We start from the raw sequence: 19,672 nt of genomic DNA, 5'->3' as shown, positions 1-19,672 counted from the left end.
GATGTTTATACCAGAAAGGTCAGAAACACTGTCCAGCAGATACCTATGCAATAACATTTTATCTACCATTCCAAGTAAAAATAAATGCTGCATGTAGTCCTGGTCGCCCCATCTCAAAAGGGATATACCACAGCTGGCAAAGGCCAACCAAAACAATCAAGTGGGTGCAATTCAGATGTTCTTGGACTACAATTTCCATCAGCCCCTATCATGTTCAGCCATGATGGGTCTCTTGTAGGCTTGTAGCATCTGGAGAGTGCTAGGTTGGGGAAGATTGGGCTAAATCATTTGAGGACTTTAGCTTAGGGGGAAAAGGACTAAGGATGCATCTGAAGACTGATGTTAATACAATTATCAATGACAAGTTGAATTGTTTTCCTTGTTACTTTGTTAACTTACGATTTTTTAAATTCCACCCATGATCTTTTTTTAAAGCAAAATGTAAAGGCCAAACTCTTCCATGATCAAGTGCTGGAGCTCAGGTGTGGCCCTTTAAAACAAAAACAAGAGTATCTACTCCTCCTCCCCCACACCCCAAAAAGCATTCCAAGGGGATGGAAATTTGGGCCACAGTCATCACCAATGTTATTAAAGCACTAAAATGTATTACTTTTTTCATTATCTGGAAAGGCTCCTGCTCTCCCAAAGTTCAACACAAAAACAGAAGCAAGGTCACTGTTTTGCCCAAGCTATGACCTTTAAAAGAAATGCGTGTTCAAGGTGGTTTTTGTCTTGTGAATTTTAATTATTCTTCATCTGTGCGATGGATGCGTCTTTCAGTCTGTTTGTGCTGCCATTTCATTTTGCTTGCATGGAATCCAGGGATCATGTTAGTGAAAATACACACATTTTACCTGTCATACCTGTCTGCATGGTGGGGGAACGTGACACAAACTGAAAGCAGTGGTAAACTGTATGCACAAATCCAGTTGAACCTTTCCATTTTTGCAAAGTGCCTTTAAGCTCAGATTAAAGCCATGTTTCTAAAACAAGTCAAACTAACTGTGGTTGAGTTAAAAATACTTTCCACCACCCTGGTATAGACTTAAAATTCCCTTTTCAATTTTTTATTTGCGGAATAAAATAACAGTGGTGCCACTGATGTGACCCAGCTAAGGTGGGGTGTCATTCAATTGTGGGGTTTGAGCTGTACACCAATACAACCAAGAATGTTCTCTGTCGTGGACCATAATGATTCAGTAAGTAAGTAAGTAAGTAAGTAAGTAAGTAAGTAAGTAAGTAATAGATGAAAGTCTTATTGGAACTGCAGTCTGACACATTTCACAAATTTTGATGAAACCTGCAACTTTCAGAACTAAATAAGTTTTTGGGGTCCTACCCAGGGTTGAACACAGCTAGGTCAGGATGTAAAAACTCCATTTGATCACCCTCTTCATTTACTCATTTTATGTGCGTGCACATTCATGCATGGACACCCCAACACTGCAGACAGGTCTAGCTTGGCCAAACCAGGGCAGATTTCATGAGCTGAGAAAAATTAGCACCTAAATAATTTTATGGTCAGAACCCTGCAAAATTAGGCATGAAGTGAAGGAAGGCCTCAGCAATGTTGTACTCTTATTCTTGCATGTGATTTGCGTTAATGTGATTTGCGTGTCATTCTTTTTTAGAGAGACAGGTGGCAAACTGCAGTGGATGGACAAATTGCATTTATTTTACAGTAGAGTGCTACTCACTCCCATGTGTTAAAAAACAAACAACCCCAACAACTCATCGAAAAAGACTTTTCAAATACCTTCCAGAATAGACCTGGAAACCAAGAGCTTGTCCACGATTGATCTGAGCTTCCTTCTGCGTATTTCTTTATTTATTAATTCAGTGGGTTTTTCGTCATCCCAGTCTCTAAAACAGGGATGGTTAACCCATGGACTGCAGGACGTATCCAGCCCAAAAGAGGTTCTTTGGTGCCCCTTAGACCTCCTTTCCCCAGATAGTCCTTTTTCACTAACTGCTCCATCCCCTGCTGTGATTCTGTGATGCAAAACCTTCATTATGGCTCTCCAAGGACCCAGACCACCAATTTGTTCATTGAAATGTTACCATTATCTTTTAAAAATAAAATAAAAACTATACTTCCAGTCCCCTGCTGTGATGCCAAAAGGTTTTGTGGCACTGCCCCCCAACCAACTGACCTTAATAACAAAACGACACAAAAACTTTTGACCACCCCCACTTTGATGTGTGACTCTCAGTATGGGTTTACTATGAGTCAACGTGGCCCATTTTCAGTCTGAAAAAGTTAGCTGCTGCTGCTCTAAAATATTCCTGTGCCCATGAAGCCTATTTTTGTATAACATGGACAGCAAGGATGCTCAGAGGTCAGCATGGCCCATTCTTTGTGCTGTCATAACAAAAAAGATACAACCCACCAGTAATCTACATATTCCCATTGCTTTTATACTTTCATTTAAATATATTGAACTAAAATGCAACATTTAATCTGCAGCAAAACTTTGAAGCATGTTGAAAAGAGGTGCCATGCTTTTTACTAACTTATGTATTATTTCATTACATTGTTATTGGTACTGGTTATTTGGTGCAACCGAATTGAAAGTGCAAGCTAAGAGAGCAAAAACACAGCTTGTCTATTGTAACAATTTATTATCACTTTTTCTACCTTTTCTACAAGGATTTTTTTTTACCAAAAAAGAAAAGCAAAGAAAAGCACAGATGAACTACTTACAAAAGAAACCAAAGGAATTAAGAAAAAAAAAAATCATACAACAGTTAAATGTCTGCAAAATCATGCATTCTAGGACAAGATCACAAATGCAAAGCAAATAATAGCAAAAAAAAACCTCCCCCGCAAAATAATAATTAAAAAAGCCATACAGGTTTCAAAAGCCATAGCTTGCAAAAAAGGTAAAAAAGAGAAAAACTAAACAGTTATTACATCAAGCACCATTATTAAATGAACAGCACAACTCCGATTGCAGTGACTTTGACATTTTAAACAAGTGAATTAAACATATATTTAAAAATGCATCACAGTCCTACTGTAAGCATGCAGCCAATTTCTCACAAACTTAGGAAATAAGTAGAAGGGCCTGTTTTCTTTGTTGCATTATCAATATAGGAGGGTGCCCAGACTTGTCATACAGCTGGAAAGCCAATTCCCATGGAAGTCTCAAAGCCACAGAGCAGTGACAGTGAGGCCCAGCTGTCTGAGCTGCAGGCAGCGGCTCACAAAACAGAATGCTCCTTCAGTCTCTGGACACAGAGAGCTAGCATGTCAGGAGGAAGGCTAGGTTGGAACTCAGACATCCAGGTTTCTATGAGCAGGGAATGCCCCTGTGCAAAGGATTCTATCACGGCAGCCCTGACCTAATGTCTGAAGGTGGTAAGCCCCTTGCACAGATGGACCACCCACCTCAAGGACCAACCAGGCCTCATCACAACAACTGAGATTAGTCTGCCAAATTGGCTGCCAGCAGTTCACTCAATTAAGCCTGGGAAGGGCTGGGCTGTTGCTAACCAGGAAACGTGTCATGATGATACCACACCATGACCTGGCATCAGGGATTCTGCTTTTGGCAGCAAATCAGTGTCAGTCGTACGATGAACACCAAGGTCCATGAGTTGATTGGCAAGGCAGCTTCACATTTAAGAGGGAGCACAACTGAGTTCTCTAAGCAGAGCTCTTGGTCAGTTATTTGAACCAGCGTTTATGGTTTTTGTGGTGGTGTGGAGCAGGCCACAGCATAGTGGCTACTGAAAGATCCATCCCAAACCAAAAGTGACCTCCACCAACCAGATTAATTTTAATCAGATTCATCCTCCTCATTTGTCCAATAGCTGTAGCAACCACCATTCTGAACGCCAACAAGGGATAGCTGCTGTTGCGTCTCAGAGGTGATGTATAGCCATAAATGCCAGCCGAAATCTCCTTCCGGACTTTTTAAGGTGGGTCAAACAGCACATCTCAGTGAAGACAAGAGAATTGTCCCTAAAAGTTTGTGAGAAATTGTAATGCCTTCACCCGCAGCCAACCCTGATGTGAGTTACATTCCATGTGGGTATTAAAAAAAACAAACTCATACAAAGCAGGGGGTGGGGGAACAAAAAGAAGGAAAAATCAAAAAACAGGAAAAAGATATGGAGATTTTCTTTTTAAAAAAAATAGAGTCCAGTCAGCCAAAGGAGTCAGTAAGAGCAGCTTATTTTTTTCCAGTGGATACTGATATTAATGTACAGACCACCCAGGCTTTCTCTCTCTCACTCTCTCTCACTCTCTCTCATTAGCACTGCAGTAAACCCCGATTAATTTGTTATGCATCTTTAAGAACTAGTTGATAAAAATTATGTCTTGTGAAATCGGCAAATAGTCTGCAAAGTGAAATAAGAACAGAAATTAATAGATTAAACTGTAAAGATAAGTCCGAGAACTTTTTTTAAAAAGGGGAAACAGGATAGCGAGCAATTTCAATTGGTTTCAAAAAGCATAATGGGGGGTAAGGAAAGCTAGAAGTGCAGCCTAATCCCATCGACGTCTATTCAGAAGAAGGTCCCATTGAGTACAATGGGGCTTACTCCCAAGTTGTATGCTGAGGATTGCGACCTTAGTTGTCAAAGTGTGTGGCATTCCTTCCACCTTCCCAGAAGGTGACAGACACCATTTCTTCCCATGAATTATTGAGCAAATGACAAGGTTTATATATTATATACTAAACGTGTATACCACTTTCTGACATGTTTTTTTTACAAAGCAGTTCACAATTCAAGCAATAAAACCACAACATAAAATAGCAATGAAATCAAATAAAAACAGGCAAGGTGACACATTATAGAAAGGAGAGTCAAAACAAGCAAGGCTAAGGACTGCAGCATGAACAGTCACCTTAAAAAGGGGGAATGGTTCCCCCCCTCCATGCCTCCTAAAGGCACATGGAAGGAAGAAAGAGGGAAAGAGAGAGAGATGGAGAGGCAGACAGGTGATGTTCCACCATTTGGAGGTCATGGATTTGGGAGCCACTTCTCTTAATTTATCAGGAGGAAGGGTATTTGCAAGAGGCCCTGCTCCTCTGTTCTTGATACCCTGGGAGAGGGTTGTATCGGGGTAAGCATTCTTTCAAGTGACCAGGGCCTACCTAGACCAAGTAGGGCTTAAACATCAACGGCAATGTCTTCAGCTGTGCCAAGAAAACTACTTATAGCCACCAGTGCAAATGTAACACAGCCCCAGGAGACACTCTGTGTCAAGAGTCCAGCCAATGCCATTGTGGACCACTTGTAAGTCAACTTCATGCAAAGGATATTAGAGGAGCTTTGCCAAGAGGTTATCGAGGTGAATTATGAAGACACCGCCACACGTAAAGCTTGAAAAAAAATTCTGGCCATATAGCCAGAAGCAACTCCCAAGAAGCAACCAGAAACCCCCCCTCAAAGCTGTGGATAGGTTCCTTCTATAGAATGGCTACCCAGTAAGGTGCAGACTGACCAGTTGCCTACTCCCAGATGGTGATCCACCTATTGCCAATAATTGTTTGTTGCAGCCCTGACTCTGTAGACCTCTGCTCAAGAATGCCACAATTGCAAGGATTTGAGGAAAAGGGAAAGGGCAGCTGAGTTTACTCCAGATCCAAACATCACCTCTTTCCAGTGGTTTCATGCAGACATTTAGTACCAGAGCAGACAGAACAGAGCCCTATGGACAGCCCCAACAGATACCTCCACTTGAATAGCGCTAGAGTCCACCTCTCTCCCTGTTTCCTGAAACTAAGGCAAAAGTCAGGTGTAGGACCCCTGCGAGGCAGCGTTCCCTATTCCCAATCTTGTCGGATATTCCAGAAGGACACTGCAGTGAATGGTACCGACAGATACTGAAAAGTAGAGAATCAATAGTATCACACTTCCTCTGCCCCCCATGCAGTAAAGGGTGCTTACATGGCCAAGACTATTTTTGCCACAAAGCCAGGCATGAAAACAGATTAAATGTGTCCAGATAATCTAAGAGCACTTGGAGATGACCAACCACATGATCACCTTCCCCAATAAATTAAGATTAGAGGCACCTCACCAGAAACTGGTAAGCACTGGAGAGCACTTCTCCCTGCGAAGGAGAGCCTATAAGCCTGACAGTTTCAGACGCTACTTCACCGCAAGCAGGTATCAAGCACTGAGGAAGATGAATTCAGAGCACAAGTGGTTATTTCAACAGCCCCAAAGACCTTTTCCACATCCTCAGTCCTCAATAATGGAAACTCATCCAAGCAATAAGAGGCAGCCAATGACTCCTGGGGTAGAGACTGTCACCCCTGAGAAGGCCAAGTTGACACAGATGCCAGAGATTTTATCCAAAAATTATTTTAAAAACAAGCCACAGAGGTGACATCATAAAGAAAGCAAAATGGCTGCAGCTAAAACAAACAAACAACCTCCCCCCAAAAGAAACCCACCTTCCCCTCTACTCAAATAATGAAAACAAACACGCATAATGGAACAGGTGGATTGCGGCATTGTTTCACCTGACAAGAGTAAATATCACATTACCGTGCAGTGTCAACTGGCATTTTATTTGCTTGAAAAGCAAGCAAACAAAAAGCAAATTTGAAAGAAAGCACTTAGTGGTGACTCTGCTGGTATCAAAATATAAAAACAAACGGCAGTCCCGGGTTCTCTGCAATTGTAACTTAACAGCATAATATTTCAGTTTAATGCAAGGCAGATCTAGCAATGCCTCAGGGTAAGCGGACGTTTCTTAGTTTAGTTAAGAACCATACTATTTTTATAACACCAGTGGGTCTACTCTTGAGTAAAACTTTTTTGGGGAGAAAACCCATACTATATTTAGGTTCCATACTGTTAACAGGTGGTGTGGGTGGCGCTGTGGTCTAAATCACAGAGCCTAGGGCTTGCCGATCGGAAGGTTGGAGGTTCGAATCCCTGCGATGGGGTGAGCTCCCATTGCTCGGTCCGTGCTCCTGCCAACCTAGCAGTTTGAAAGCACGTCAAAGTGCAAGTAGATAAATAGGTACTGCTCCGGCAGGAAGGTAAATGGCGTTTCCGTGCGCTGCTCTGGTTCGCCAGAAGCGGCTTAGTCATGCTGGCCACATGACCCGGAAGCTCTCTGCAGACAAACGGCGGCTCCCTCGGCCAGTAAAGCGAAATGAGCGCCACAACCCCAGCGTCATCTGCGACTGGACCTAATGGTAAGGGGTCCCTTACCTTTACTGTTAACAGGAACTGGTGAAGGGACTGCACTGTAATGAATACTTCTGACACACAGTGAGAATGGTTAAAGAAAACCGCATCCAATCAAACCCAACTTTATTGTATCCTAGCAGTTGCTGTTTCTGAATAACCCCCAATTTACTTTCAAGGGACTTGGATGGCTCCAATCCTGCCTTATATCCTCTGGATATAAGGTTTAACAGTTGTGGGGGCCAGAAGCTTCCTTAATGTGCAGAGACCCATTTGGAGACAGCCAGTCAAAATGTGTGTTCACCAATGACTCCCCCACTCCTCCCTGCAGGCTGACATCATGCTGATTTGGGAAGGCACTCCAAGCCAATGGGAATGAGCCCCTGGCTTTCTCCCCAGCTCCAAGCCAGCAGCAGCTCACACCTGTTCGTCATGTATGCTGCACATACATTTCATTTACACAGCATTTGCCCCCAGGTTAAATTAGCTCGTATCTTAAGGCTGACCCCAGGAGTAAAACTAGAAGCAGATGCCAGTTATCCTCTGACAGACACATAATACATCCAGTTAGCTACATGCAGGCATGAATAACCTATTTCTGCTCTGTATCCCTCTCACATGGGTTCAAGCTTAAGTCCATTCCATCCTGTTTCTGAATGAATCTGTGGGTTTTTTTCCTTAAACTGCGCGACAATTCCCCTTATTTTTAATGCATTTATATTTTAATATGAACTGTAGTCCTTTTTTAAAGCTGACAGCTGCATCATCAAGTCTGAAGAAATGCAGAAACCAAAGGAAACAACTCTGTCCTGACTTGATGTATCAACCCAGGAAGTGTAATTCTTGTCTGTTTGCTGAAAAATGTGAACCAAGCTAGATCCTGGAGTATTCCCAGCTAAAAGGCCTGTTGCAACGAAGCCTGCATAACAGAAACACACACTTATTGTACCCCTGCTTACCCTGTCTTCAGTTCCTTTCCCTTCCTCTACTGACTCACTTGTGTCTATTTTAGATGGTAAACTCCTTGAGGGAAGGCATCTGTCACCTCAGTCTTTGTAAAATGCCAGACACAGCATTGCTGCTGGCATACAAACAACAATAATGATACCATTTATTGGTGGCTGGTAGAAGATAGAGGAAATGGCAAGAATGAACAAAACCTAGAAGTCGGTGTCCAGAGTGGAGGAAAGGTGTGCAAGTGTCCTGCTGCCTCCCACCTAGTCCCAGGTCTGGGGACCACTGCCTGGATGCTGTGTCATTTAAACTGGCAGCATCCAACACATAGAGGCAGCTATGGTAAAGTCTTACTGACATCAACATCTCCCAGGGGACATGGCGGGGATCTCAATTTTTGCCTTTTTTACTTACGCTCAGTAGGATGACAGACTTGGCCCAGCATAAACCAGACCCACTCAGCCCTTTTTTGTAGTAGTATTTCTGGCAATTGCTTAACCAAATATTTACTGATCTTGGCTGCAATAGTGTCAAGCTGCATGAACAGACCAAGCAAAGGATCAACCAGGTTAATTGCCACAAAATATGGATTCCCAACTGTCCATGGTAGGCTAGCAGGCCAAGCTACCATCAGTGAGAGCTTCAATTTCACAGTAAATGCTCCGCTGGGTCACATTCAGCAGCTGATGCTGACAGCCACCAAGTCTAGAGCAGAAATATTTGGGTTTCTTTATTGCATGCTGAGAAATCTGCACTTAAGTGATTTAAAAAAAAACACCTTTTATGCATCCACTGGTGTAAGAGTATGCAAGCTTTTAAAGATACACTGAACTTGTGGTCAGGCAGAATGAAAAGGTAATAGTTTTCAGTCAAGGCTAATGCAAAACATACCAACAAATCACAGTTGTTGTTTTAATGGAAACAGAACAAAATGGACAAGCTGATCATTCGGGCTTCTGAAAGCACCTTAATACCTCAGTTTCTAACCTAGTCTGTCCCACCACACGCCTATGATCAACGTTTCCTCTACCCTCAATTTTCACAAAACAAGGAGTCAAACAGTAGTAATCTTCACTGACTTGTCCAAGATCACATAGGAACTTCCAAATGGGAGCAGAAGAGGATCCCCAGCAACATGCAGTTGGTACCATAACTATCATTACATTCACAACTGCATTGCAATGTACGGTGCTGAAAATATGCAAAATAAGGTTACTGTTTGTGGCACTTCGGAGTATTCAACTCAGTGCCAGAACAAATGCTTTGCCTTTGGAGAGGGTCCTTTTGCAGCTTGGAATCCCTTTTTGTTTTAACCACTCTTAGCAACTGTGGGGGAAGAGATGGGGTTAACCCCTTTCCTTCAGTGCCATTTCCCCCTCCGAAAATGATCCTATATCCGGCTGCTATTTGTCCTGTTCGGAGAAACTGATCTGCTCATGGGTCTCCATAATCTAATATTGCCAGGGCCTAAAAGTGTTTGTGCAAGACATGGAAATGAAGACAGAAATGGTAGAACATTTGGAAAATGTTGCAACAGTGAATGTGACAGGCCTCTGTCAGTGGGGAAAATCTAAAATACTCTTAAGAGGCCTTGTTTTATAAGAATAAAAGTTGGTGGGAAGCTTTCCCAACTCTCTAGAATTCAGGAATGGTTAACCAAATAAACCTGGCAGTATAGATTGTCCTAGCTAGTTTTTAAGGCTGTACTTGCTTCCTTGAGGTCTAAAATATTTCTACCATAAGACCTTGTTTTCTTTTGGTTTCTATTGATTTTTTTTAAAAAATGAAGCTGCCTTAAACCTGGTTTTCTTAATTAACCTTAGAAAGGCTGTTTCCCCATCATTTCCCTTGTACGCAATTACAGAATGCAGGGCAAGGTGGCATAACCTCACACTTTGCGACACGCATTAATGAATTTAACATGCAGTGCAACAGTTTCCTTGCTGTGGTCTCCAGGTGGGCCTTTGCTATTAGCAAGCAGCAAGCTCACCGGTCCGAAATTGGGTCCCCAACCCTACTTATCCTGAGGTGGCTAAGATGCCGGGGGGGGGGGGGGGCAGACACCATACACTTTCTGGAATCTCCAGTTTAAGCTTGTAGCGTTGCTGGCATAAAAACAAAATCCAGGGCGTTTGGTTTCAGTGACTGCCTGTTGATAGTGGCAGAGATGAAATGCGAGGGGCTGCTCATTATCGGCAGGAGGGGATGTTTAAAAGCCAGCCAGCCTACCATTTCAAAACCTCAGGAGTTCTCAAAGTGACGACTGGCGGTTATTAAACACGGACTGAACAGAGATTGCTAAAAGCAGCAGATCTGACAGCTGCACAAAACGGAAGCAGAGAGGAAGAGAAACAAACAAGAGGGAAGGTATTAGGTGAAGCCTCATCTCTGTGCAGAGTGCCAGAGAAAGAGAGAGAGAGAGAGAGAGAGAGAGAGAGAGAGAGAGAGAGAGAGACTCTTCTGCATAGCACTACAAACAAACTCAACTTTGGGGGGCAGGTGGGGAGAAAGACGTGCCTTACAAAAAGGAAAGTAAAATACCTAATTGTGTGCTGTTTCAAAGGAATTCTGTTTACAAATAACCAGTACCAATTAAAACCCAAAATGAAACCAGGTTCCCCACCCCCCATTTATTTCAGTAAACCTGAAAGAAAATATAACACCTTGAGCATTACCAAAAGGTCCTCCATTTAGAGACTTGGTTGTTGTTGTTGTCTCAGTTGAATTATGGACTTGCAGTGCAATCCTATGTATGCTTTGCTCATGAGTAAGTTCCCTAATAGGATGTGTTTGGAATTTTCTTTTCTTTTGCTTGATTAAATTATACATATTAAAATTTCACGTACCTGGGAACTGATAACTGTAACTGGGGGCAAATCCAGGGTATCCTCGGCCATAGGTCGCGACAAAATTCGGATAACCTTGAATGTAGAAGTGTTTGAGAGAGAGAGAGAGAAGAAGAAGAAGATTTAAATGTTGGATCTTAAGTTGCACAAATACCAACAGGTTATATCTAACCAAGTTTTACTCAGAGGATAACAACTGAAATTAATGGGCCCAAGTTAGTCATGCCCATTATTTTCAATGGGGCTACTCTAGCGCTGGATACAATCAAATTACACCAAAGACAGGTGAAGAATAATAGGATCATAGAATTGTAGAGTTGGAAGGGACCCCTAAGGACCATCTAGTCCAACCCCCTGCAATGTAGGAATCCATGACCGATGGCCATCCAACCTCTGCTTAAAAACTTCCAATGAAGGAGAGAAAACTGACTTTGTACAAAACATTACAAGATTACTGTTCCTGTACAGAATTAATACCAAGTTAATGCTCAGCATTTATATATGACGTCAGCGTACTCAAAGTGCTTCACACATAATATCCTTACAACAATCTGTAAAGTAGGCCTGCTCTCTATTATATTGCCCATCTTGCAGGTGGCAGAGTGAGGCTGATGCTTTGCCCCGTTACCTGCATCAAATGTTTCCTCTACATCCTGAGTTGCACCCCTCAAATATGAAACACCTGGAGACTGGCATCATTTTCTTGGTCACCCCCCCCCCCCGCCAATCTCCATGTCTGAGGCCTGCTACTCATAATTAAAATGCACTCGAGTACCTCAAGTCCAAGGACTGTGCCTACTTTTCTCAGCTGGGAAGAGTAAATGCCAAACGCTTAGGCTAAGCACATAACACAGGTTTGCTCTGACATTTGGAGAGCTTACAACAAATGTACTTTGCTTCAGAACTATTGACAGTTGGAGATTAAGGTACTAGTAATGCTTCATCCCGAGAGTGTGAAGGACAACTGTTAACGCAGCCAAGAGGCAGAGGCAGCAAGATCAAGGAGCTGGGAAGACCAAGAGATTTCAATTTGACCAGAAACTGAAATTCAACAAAGGGACCACCTGCAACATTGTAAAGTATATCTCTGTAGCACCCACTCTCTCTCTAAGAGTGAAATTAAACCATTACAAGAGAAACACAAGGCTCCCATATACCCCTCGTGGTGCTAATAATGGAGGACCTGGGGACATTTAACAGAGAGAATCTGCAGGGTTCCTATATATGTATCATGGTTCCCCTCTCTTGAGTAGTTCTGTTTTAGAGCCTGGTATGGTGACGCTGTGGGTTAAACCACAGGGCCTAGGACTTGCCAATCAGAAGGTTGGCGGTTCGAATCCCCGCGACAGGGTGAGCTCCCATTGCTCGGTCCCTGCTTCTGCCAACCTAGCAGTTTGAAAGCACGCTCCAGCGGGAAGGTGAATGGCATTTCTGTGCACTGCTCTGGTTCGCCAGAAGTGGCTTAGTCATGCTGGCCACATGACCCGGAAGCTGCACGCCGGCTCCCTCGGCCAATAAAGCGAGATGAGCGTCGCAACCCCAGAGTCCGCCACGACTGGACCTAATGGTCAGGGGTCCCTTTACCTCGAGAGCCAGTGTGGTGTAGTGGTTAAGAGCGGTAGTCACGTAATCTGGGGAACCGGGTTCGTGTCTCCGCTCCCCCACATGCAGCTGCTGGGTGACCTTGGGCCAGTCACACTTCTTTGAAGTCTCTCAGCCCCACTCACCTCACAGAGTGTTTGTTGTGGGGGAGGAAGGGAAAGGAGAATGTTAGCCGCTTTGAGACTCCTTAAAGGGAGTGAAAGGCGGGATATCAAATCCAAACTCTTCTTCTTCTTCTTTACCTATGGGGAAACAGCCTCAGATTTTTGATGGGGAGAACTGACAGGCACGGGAAGGGTTAAGATCCCCCTCTTCCTCCTACCCACACATCTTTCTTTAGAAGCTGCCCTGGACCTCACTTTTCTGCTCTGATGGCAGATGCCTGGTGTGCTCTAGTCCTTGGGGTCACGAAGAGTCGGACACGACTAAACGACTAAACAAAAATCGTGATTAAATGACCACACACTCAAAACTATCCTTCTGATGGAAGCTGGCCTTACTAGAGAGCTTTCCGATACTCTGACCAGAGAGCTTGGTAGGTGTGCAATGGCAGTAGAGCCCACAAGAGCCTGCCACCCTGAGGCAACCCTGATGTCTGGTATAGAATGGTTTGCCCCAGCACAGGCAATTTGGAAGAACCAAGGCCGGAGCAATGAGTTGGGCAGCAGCAGCACTTTGGTGGTTGGATATTTTGGCCTCACAAGAACTTTAATTCCTGGTGGCACACTAGTATTTCTGTCATGCTCTGGCAGACAGTGTGGGAACTTCTGTCCTGGGATAACACACACACTTTTTAAAGATGAAAGTAGCCAACCTCTGTTCTTGAGAGCAGGGGTTTATTGCGAAAGTGCTTTCTGTGTTTTATCTGGGCAAATCTCTCCATTGGTTTTAACAGAGATCAAGCTCGTGGAGTGCCCTGTCACCAAATGTTAATTTTGTTCTTTTGCTGAGGTTTCATCCCTTCAATTGTGCTCATTTTTACAGAGCTGTTGCACTGCAATGCAACATGCTCAATTATTTTGCCAACATAGCATGTCCCCTCCATTTCAGATGAGATTTAGACGTCCATATTGTTTGCTATTAATCATCATTTAGAGGTGGAACATTAAACGCTTGGATGAATTTTGATTACTAATTATGACGGGATGGATCTGTGCACGCAAAGCAAAATAGCAATGGCCAAACAAGGCACCCTAGCTTTAAATGCACGCAAACACCCTGTTTGTCTCCTTAACATGCATTTCACAATGCAAATCCTGCCAGAAATTTACTGGATCGTTCAGAGGTAAGTTTTGCAAACCGTCTCTTTGAATAACAATATTGATAAAACGCAGTTCTGACCAAGGCACCAGCATCCACCAGGACCAAAAAACTCATAGTAAAGTGCTGTTTTGAAACCAGATAGTATTTTACTCCTTAATGAGGGCTCACTTCAGGGTCAATGGAGTAATGAGTTTGTCACACTGAATTGAAGGCGCTCGGTTCTAAAAATTAACGGCTGGACCACATAACAATATAGTCACTCCCTATGGTTTTCCCAGGAGTGATGTATGGAAGTGAGAGCTGGACCATAAAGAAGACTGAATTGATGCTTTTGAATTATGGTGCTGGAGGAGACTCTTGAGAGTCCCATGGACTGCAAGAAGATCAAACCTATCATTCTTAAGGAAATCAGCCCTGAGTTCTCACTGGAAGGACAGATCCTGAAGCTGAGGCTCCTTTGAGCTTTTAAAACAGTGCAGGCAAATAATTGTAAAGCAAGTAAGAGCAGTCAGAGTAGTGCTGTAATACGATGGTGAGAAGATGGCTTGGGCATATTTTCAGAAGTGAAATATTGGAGAATAAGGTATTGCTTCTCTTCCATTCAACTCTCCAAAGCTGGATCTTGTGTGAAGGTTGGCATGAAGAGACATTTTTAAGGTACATTTTCCTCATCATTTCTGAGTATGTTTGCAGAATGACTTTTCCAGCATACAGATGTCAAACTGGCCTTACAAAGTGTTAGTAATGTGTGCAGGTCATGGCTCAGCACGACTCCTGAGTCCTCCAATCCACTTTTACAGGGTTTTCAACAAATGCTGAGCCAGTTAGGAATATGTGATGCACACAAATACTAGGGAAAGGGGGACAACACAACGACATGAGGAAACAATACTAAGAATCACCCTCGAGGCCAACCTACGTGGAGATACAGTCGTACTTTGGATTTCAAACAGCTTAGTTCTTGAACATTTTGGCTCCTGAACACTGCCAACCTGGAAGTGACTGTTCCTGTTTGTGAGCTATTTTTGGAAGCCGAATATCCGATGGGGTTTCCGCAGCTTCCAATTGGCTGCAGGAGCTTCCTGCAGCCAATCAGAAGCCATGTTTTGGTTTCCAAACGTTTTGGAAGTTTAATAGACTTCCTGAACAGATGCCATTTGACTTCCAAGGTACGACTCTACTGTAATGTTACAAGTACAAAACTTCTGGAGGGGCAATCTGAATTGAAGGAATGGCAAGATGGTAAGTGTTAACCCCTTTCCTGGTCCAAATTGCTATTCCCAAGTGCCTTTTCCTCCTGTGGGTCAACACATGTTTTTCATTGACACTGCAAAGGGAAAAAGCCACAGGTGGTGTTGGGAAGAATCTAGAAACAATAGGTGAGGACAAACATTCTCTGGTTCTGATCAATTCTCTAAAAGTGCTTTTTCTTGCTTAAAATGAACTCGCTGCCTATTGAAATCAAGCAGGTGCCTTTACTGTATTATTTTCAGTGCCTATGAAAAACATTCTTGCTTAGACAAGCCTACCCAGATGCTTAGAAAGTTGATGTGCATTTTCACCTGTTTCAGCATTTTAACTTTTTGTATGTTTTAACCTATTGTAGTATATTTTTCTTGATTTTACTGCTTTACCTCGTTGTAAACTGCTCTAAGGTTTGCTTTTACAGTCGAGCAGCGTATAAATTTAATGAAATAAATAACCACATAAAATGGGAGGGACATTACAAAACCAAATGCCTAGTTTGGTCCTCACACATTGCACTTTCTTAGAGTGCTGGACACAGCCGTGTGTTTTATCAATCGGCTCCTCAACTTCAGTTCCTACATGAAAAGGGGAACAGGTATACTTTATCTGTTATGAGCCTTAGGTGGCAAGATGATCAGAGTAAGAAAAATCTTGCGCCAGAACACACGGACTACAAGACTTCCTTCAATTTAAAAGCAAAAGAGAAAGAGAGGCTCAAAACCAGTCAACCAGGATCACCGAACACCACAAGCACACCTGTGTCACTCCCCCCTCCCTCCCTCCCACCAGCCCCTTGCTTCATACTTCCTTGAAACTGCATCACTTCCAACAACAAAGACAAAATATACAGCTGACTGGATAGTGGTTCTCATCCATATATCCCATCACAGAACATTTCTCGAGGTCAGGCAGATGAAATCATAAATTTATAATACAACATTACTTCAATTTTCCTCTTCATTTGCCGCTGCAGTGCCCAGCTCTGCTCTAACGAGTCAGAGCCTGATCCGCACGGGGGGAAATTGGCTGGCTGAATATCAATAGCACATTAACACCATGCCCATGTGGATGCTTCATCAAGCCAAATTATGGGCAGGCAGGCCGATCCGCCATTTCCCATTTAGCCGCCATTCTTGCCTTGCAATGGGTACTGAGCAATTTATTTGCTTCAGTACTTCTGGCGAATGATCAATCTTGCAGTAATTATCTCTTGTCACTAAACTGAAAAATCAAGGCTTTGCCTCGATTACCTCCCTTGAAGAGAGAACTTCCTATCCATGAAAGTAGAGACCTAAATCAACAATCAAACATGCTTTTCACAACACAACTTCTTTCTCCACGCTTTCTCCTTTGCCCAGAGACAGAAACACTGGGGCAATCCTGCTCTTCAGACGCCTGATAGGAAACACTGCAGATTTTCAGGCTAGTGTGGGCATGCAGCCAACACTGGCACTGTTCCCTAGAACTCAGGGACCACTGATGCCCCTGAAATGCCAAGTCTTGGGATTCAATACAAGTTTACTGCCAATTTTTATAGGAGACTTCTGCCATTTGTAGTGCCACACTCTAACGTGACTCGAGCACCAAGTTAATGGCAGCAAGAAGCTTCTCAAACTGCCCACTACAACCAGCCAACATACAGCACAGTGGGAAATTAAAACGGAAGCTTCCAGCCCATTGCTGCCAGCAGGTAAGCCCACTACTGGGAGGCACACTGGCACACTCAAAAGCTCAACACAATGTCTGAGAGAGGAGCTGAAAAGTGGTCCTGAGACGAAAGTGGGAAAATTCTGGGAAGTGCCGCTAAATCGGGGATTGTGTAGCATTAAACATGATGCAAATGTCCCCAAAATGCTGGACTTGATGTGAGAGTGCAAAGCATAAGGAATCCGTTTCCAGATGACCTCTCCGTCACAGGCAGGAGGATCTTTATAAGCTTTACAACATGACAGTCACCATTGCCCAACCATAATGAGAAGCCTGGTTGTAAAAGGGTTGTGTGCATCAGTACTGCACAGATGCAGCCAGAAAGCCTGTACAGGTGCTACTGGCTGTGTCTGCACGTTGCCTGATTCTCACTGACCTTTTGCTGTGTGATTGTGTGCCCACGTGTGGCCCCAGGAATAATGCCAGCCAGCTCAAATGGAGAAGAGGAGTCTGGTCCTTGCTGCACACCAGGCAAGAAAGAGGTGGCAGGGCTCAAAAACTACCCCAACTCTGCTGCCCCTCTCTCAGACACCCTGCCTCGTGCTCAGCTGGGGCAAGGGGAGAATAAGCAGATCTGGAAAGACTTCCTGGATCTCAAATGCCACCCCTATGGGGCAACCCTCCGAGGCAGCTGGATGCATGATAATGCTTTGCTAAGTGGATGGCTGCCAGAGTTCCCCAGTGTGAACGTGAGTGTTCAACATTTGGCTCCTGGAAAATCAACTCTTCCCCTCTATCCGCCTTCTCATTCAGATAAGAATGCAGCTCCACTGCCGAGAGTACCAGCTCCGTTTTGTCAAGGAAAGAATAATTTGCTTGTATTGATTTTGAAATCAAGGATCGGAAGCCTGACATGTCCAGACCCTTTCAAACTTAACAGCTGAGTTAGTTTACCTTTCAATTTGCTGCAAGCTTTTTTCCCGGAGTGGGAAAACTTGCAGCCAGACCCTATGCATGTTTACTTGGTGGAAAGTCCCACTAATTTCAGTGGGAATTAATCTCTAGTACATGTGCACAAGACATAGCCTTAATTGCTTAGTAAAAGCACTTTTTTCTTGAATCATGGTACCTAATACACTATTCACAAGGCCACATCTTGATTAAGGCACTTTCCTATGTTGCACTGTTCCTGCTAAATCTTGCAGAATCCAAGGGTCCATGGGAGGGGTTGTCTACTGGACCCTCTCTAAAGAAAATGCTCAATGTGCAATGCCACCAGGAGGCAACAGCTGAGGAACAGCCTTTGTCCTGGGAGAAATAGCCAGCTGAACTGGCCCTGGGGTTACAGTGAAATGGTGATTTATTTGCAGTTCTGAGTTCCCAGGCTAGTAGAACCTCATATCTTCCACCCATCTACTCGGAAAGAAAACTGCTGTCCTGTGACATTTCCAAAAAATTAAATCTCAGGTGCTGAAGCGAAACTGGGTTTGCAATGTTCAGATTTTTAGATGTACCCTTTACGTGTTTTAAATGAACCTCAAGAGTATGCCTGAAGTGCCTGAGGCACCCCATCCTCCCTGCCATCTTAATCACCTAAACTATACTCCTGAAGTAAGACCAAGAAAAGGGGGGGGGGAGAGAGAGAGAGATTTCTCTTCTACTCAGCCTTTCCCTTCCTTTGTCTTAGCTCATGCCGCTGTCCCAATTTCCTGTTCTGCAAAAAATGTCACCTGGAAATAACACTAAAAGCTAAGACTTGGCTGCCTGAGATGGTTTCTAATGGGACTTCAAGGCATCGAGCTTTTGGTGTACTCGTGCCAATGCCACCCTTTCCTTTGCTTTCTCTCATAAGGAGTATCTCCTCTACAAGAATGACTTTCTTTGAAGGGCACAAGTCTCTTTTATGCATGAATGCAGCCCAGCTAGATTGAACGTGTGCACTATTGCGAAGCTGTGGTCTGGCTCCCGCAGTAATATTAAAAAGTCAGTCAGAGACTTCCTGGAATTAAGACGTTCACATCAGGTAGTATTTCAGTGGTCCAGAGATATAAATTTTACTGGCTGAGCTTTTTTGTAGCCTGGGAGGGAAAGGAGGTGGTGAGTTAGAAGCTTTAGGTATTGTATTTAACAGATGGTCACAGCTAAGATGCCTGCCACTGCTGGGGGGGGGGCGGTAACAAAAGAAAGGAACCCTAAGTTTTTGTCTTGGTAAGGCGAGGCATATAAAAAAAATCACATGCTCAAAGGACACCTTGAGACTGGGATGTGGGTCCATTACTTTTTTTAAAAATAAGACCTATGTCTCAAGTTAAGGCCTTATCTTCATGAAGGATTAACCAAAGATAACTTTTATTTTGTTCCACTACAGTCCCCTATGGAATTGGAGAGACTGCTTGAACATATTGTGGAGGAAATTTCGATGTGCTAGGACGCCAGAGAGTAGGAAGTAAAGTAGGCATTCATGCATTTCCCCATCTGATTAAACAACTGAAAGCAGTGCAAAAGTACATCCACACCTGCAAACTGGCTGCCATGCTTGGTTTCAACTTCCCTGTGAACTGTATGCTAAATACACTTTGTACTAAAACAGACCACTATGAACAGCTGTTGGCTGTAAGATCAGAACTGGACCGATGTGCATCTAAGTGCGACCTCTCTGAACCTCAGCCCAGATCCTTCAGACACCAGCTCAAATTTGGCCCACTATGTAACTTCTAAGAGTCAAATGTAACTCACATCAGTGTGATATCACATGGTTCCTGTAACAATCAGAGGGCCAACAGAGACCAGACACAGGGACAAATCTTCCAGATAATTAACCTATTGCTTGATTGCAACCAAGCCATGAGTTTCACATCTGACATGGGGGAGGGGGGCTAATCAAACTGGCATGCTATTTCGTCTTTCTTCATCCAAGTTGCTGACACTGAAGCAGGGGCGCTGACTTGGGC

At 43.6% G+C, this 19,672-nt stretch overlaps 1 protein-coding gene across 50 annotated transcripts in view; it reads right to left on the bottom strand.

The window, feature by feature from the left end:
* The window catches only part of MSI2 (musashi RNA binding protein 2), a 451,660-nt gene that overhangs the window by 64,735 nt on the left and 367,253 nt on the right, over positions 1 to 19,672 (bottom strand). For 49 of the 50 annotated variants that reach the window (XM_083479991.1, XM_083479977.1, XM_083480001.1 and 46 more), the window contains one exon: positions 10,962 to 11,036. In XM_083479991.1, coding sequence (XP_083336117.1) covers positions 10,962 to 11,036 — 75 coding nt within the window. Of the gene's footprint in view, positions 1 to 2,605; positions 4,348 to 10,961; positions 11,037 to 19,672 lie in introns of those variants that run through there. The other variant, XM_083480015.1, reaches the window with a different exon arrangement.

The sequence above is a fragment of the Podarcis liolepis genome (genome assembly GCF_965112155.1).
Source record: "Podarcis liolepis genome assembly, chromosome: 16".
Taxonomy (NCBI): domain Eukaryota; kingdom Metazoa; phylum Chordata; class Lepidosauria; order Squamata; family Lacertidae; genus Podarcis; species Podarcis liolepis.
Note: the sequence above shows the minus strand (reverse complement) of the source record. Positions and strands in the feature narration are given on the sequence as shown.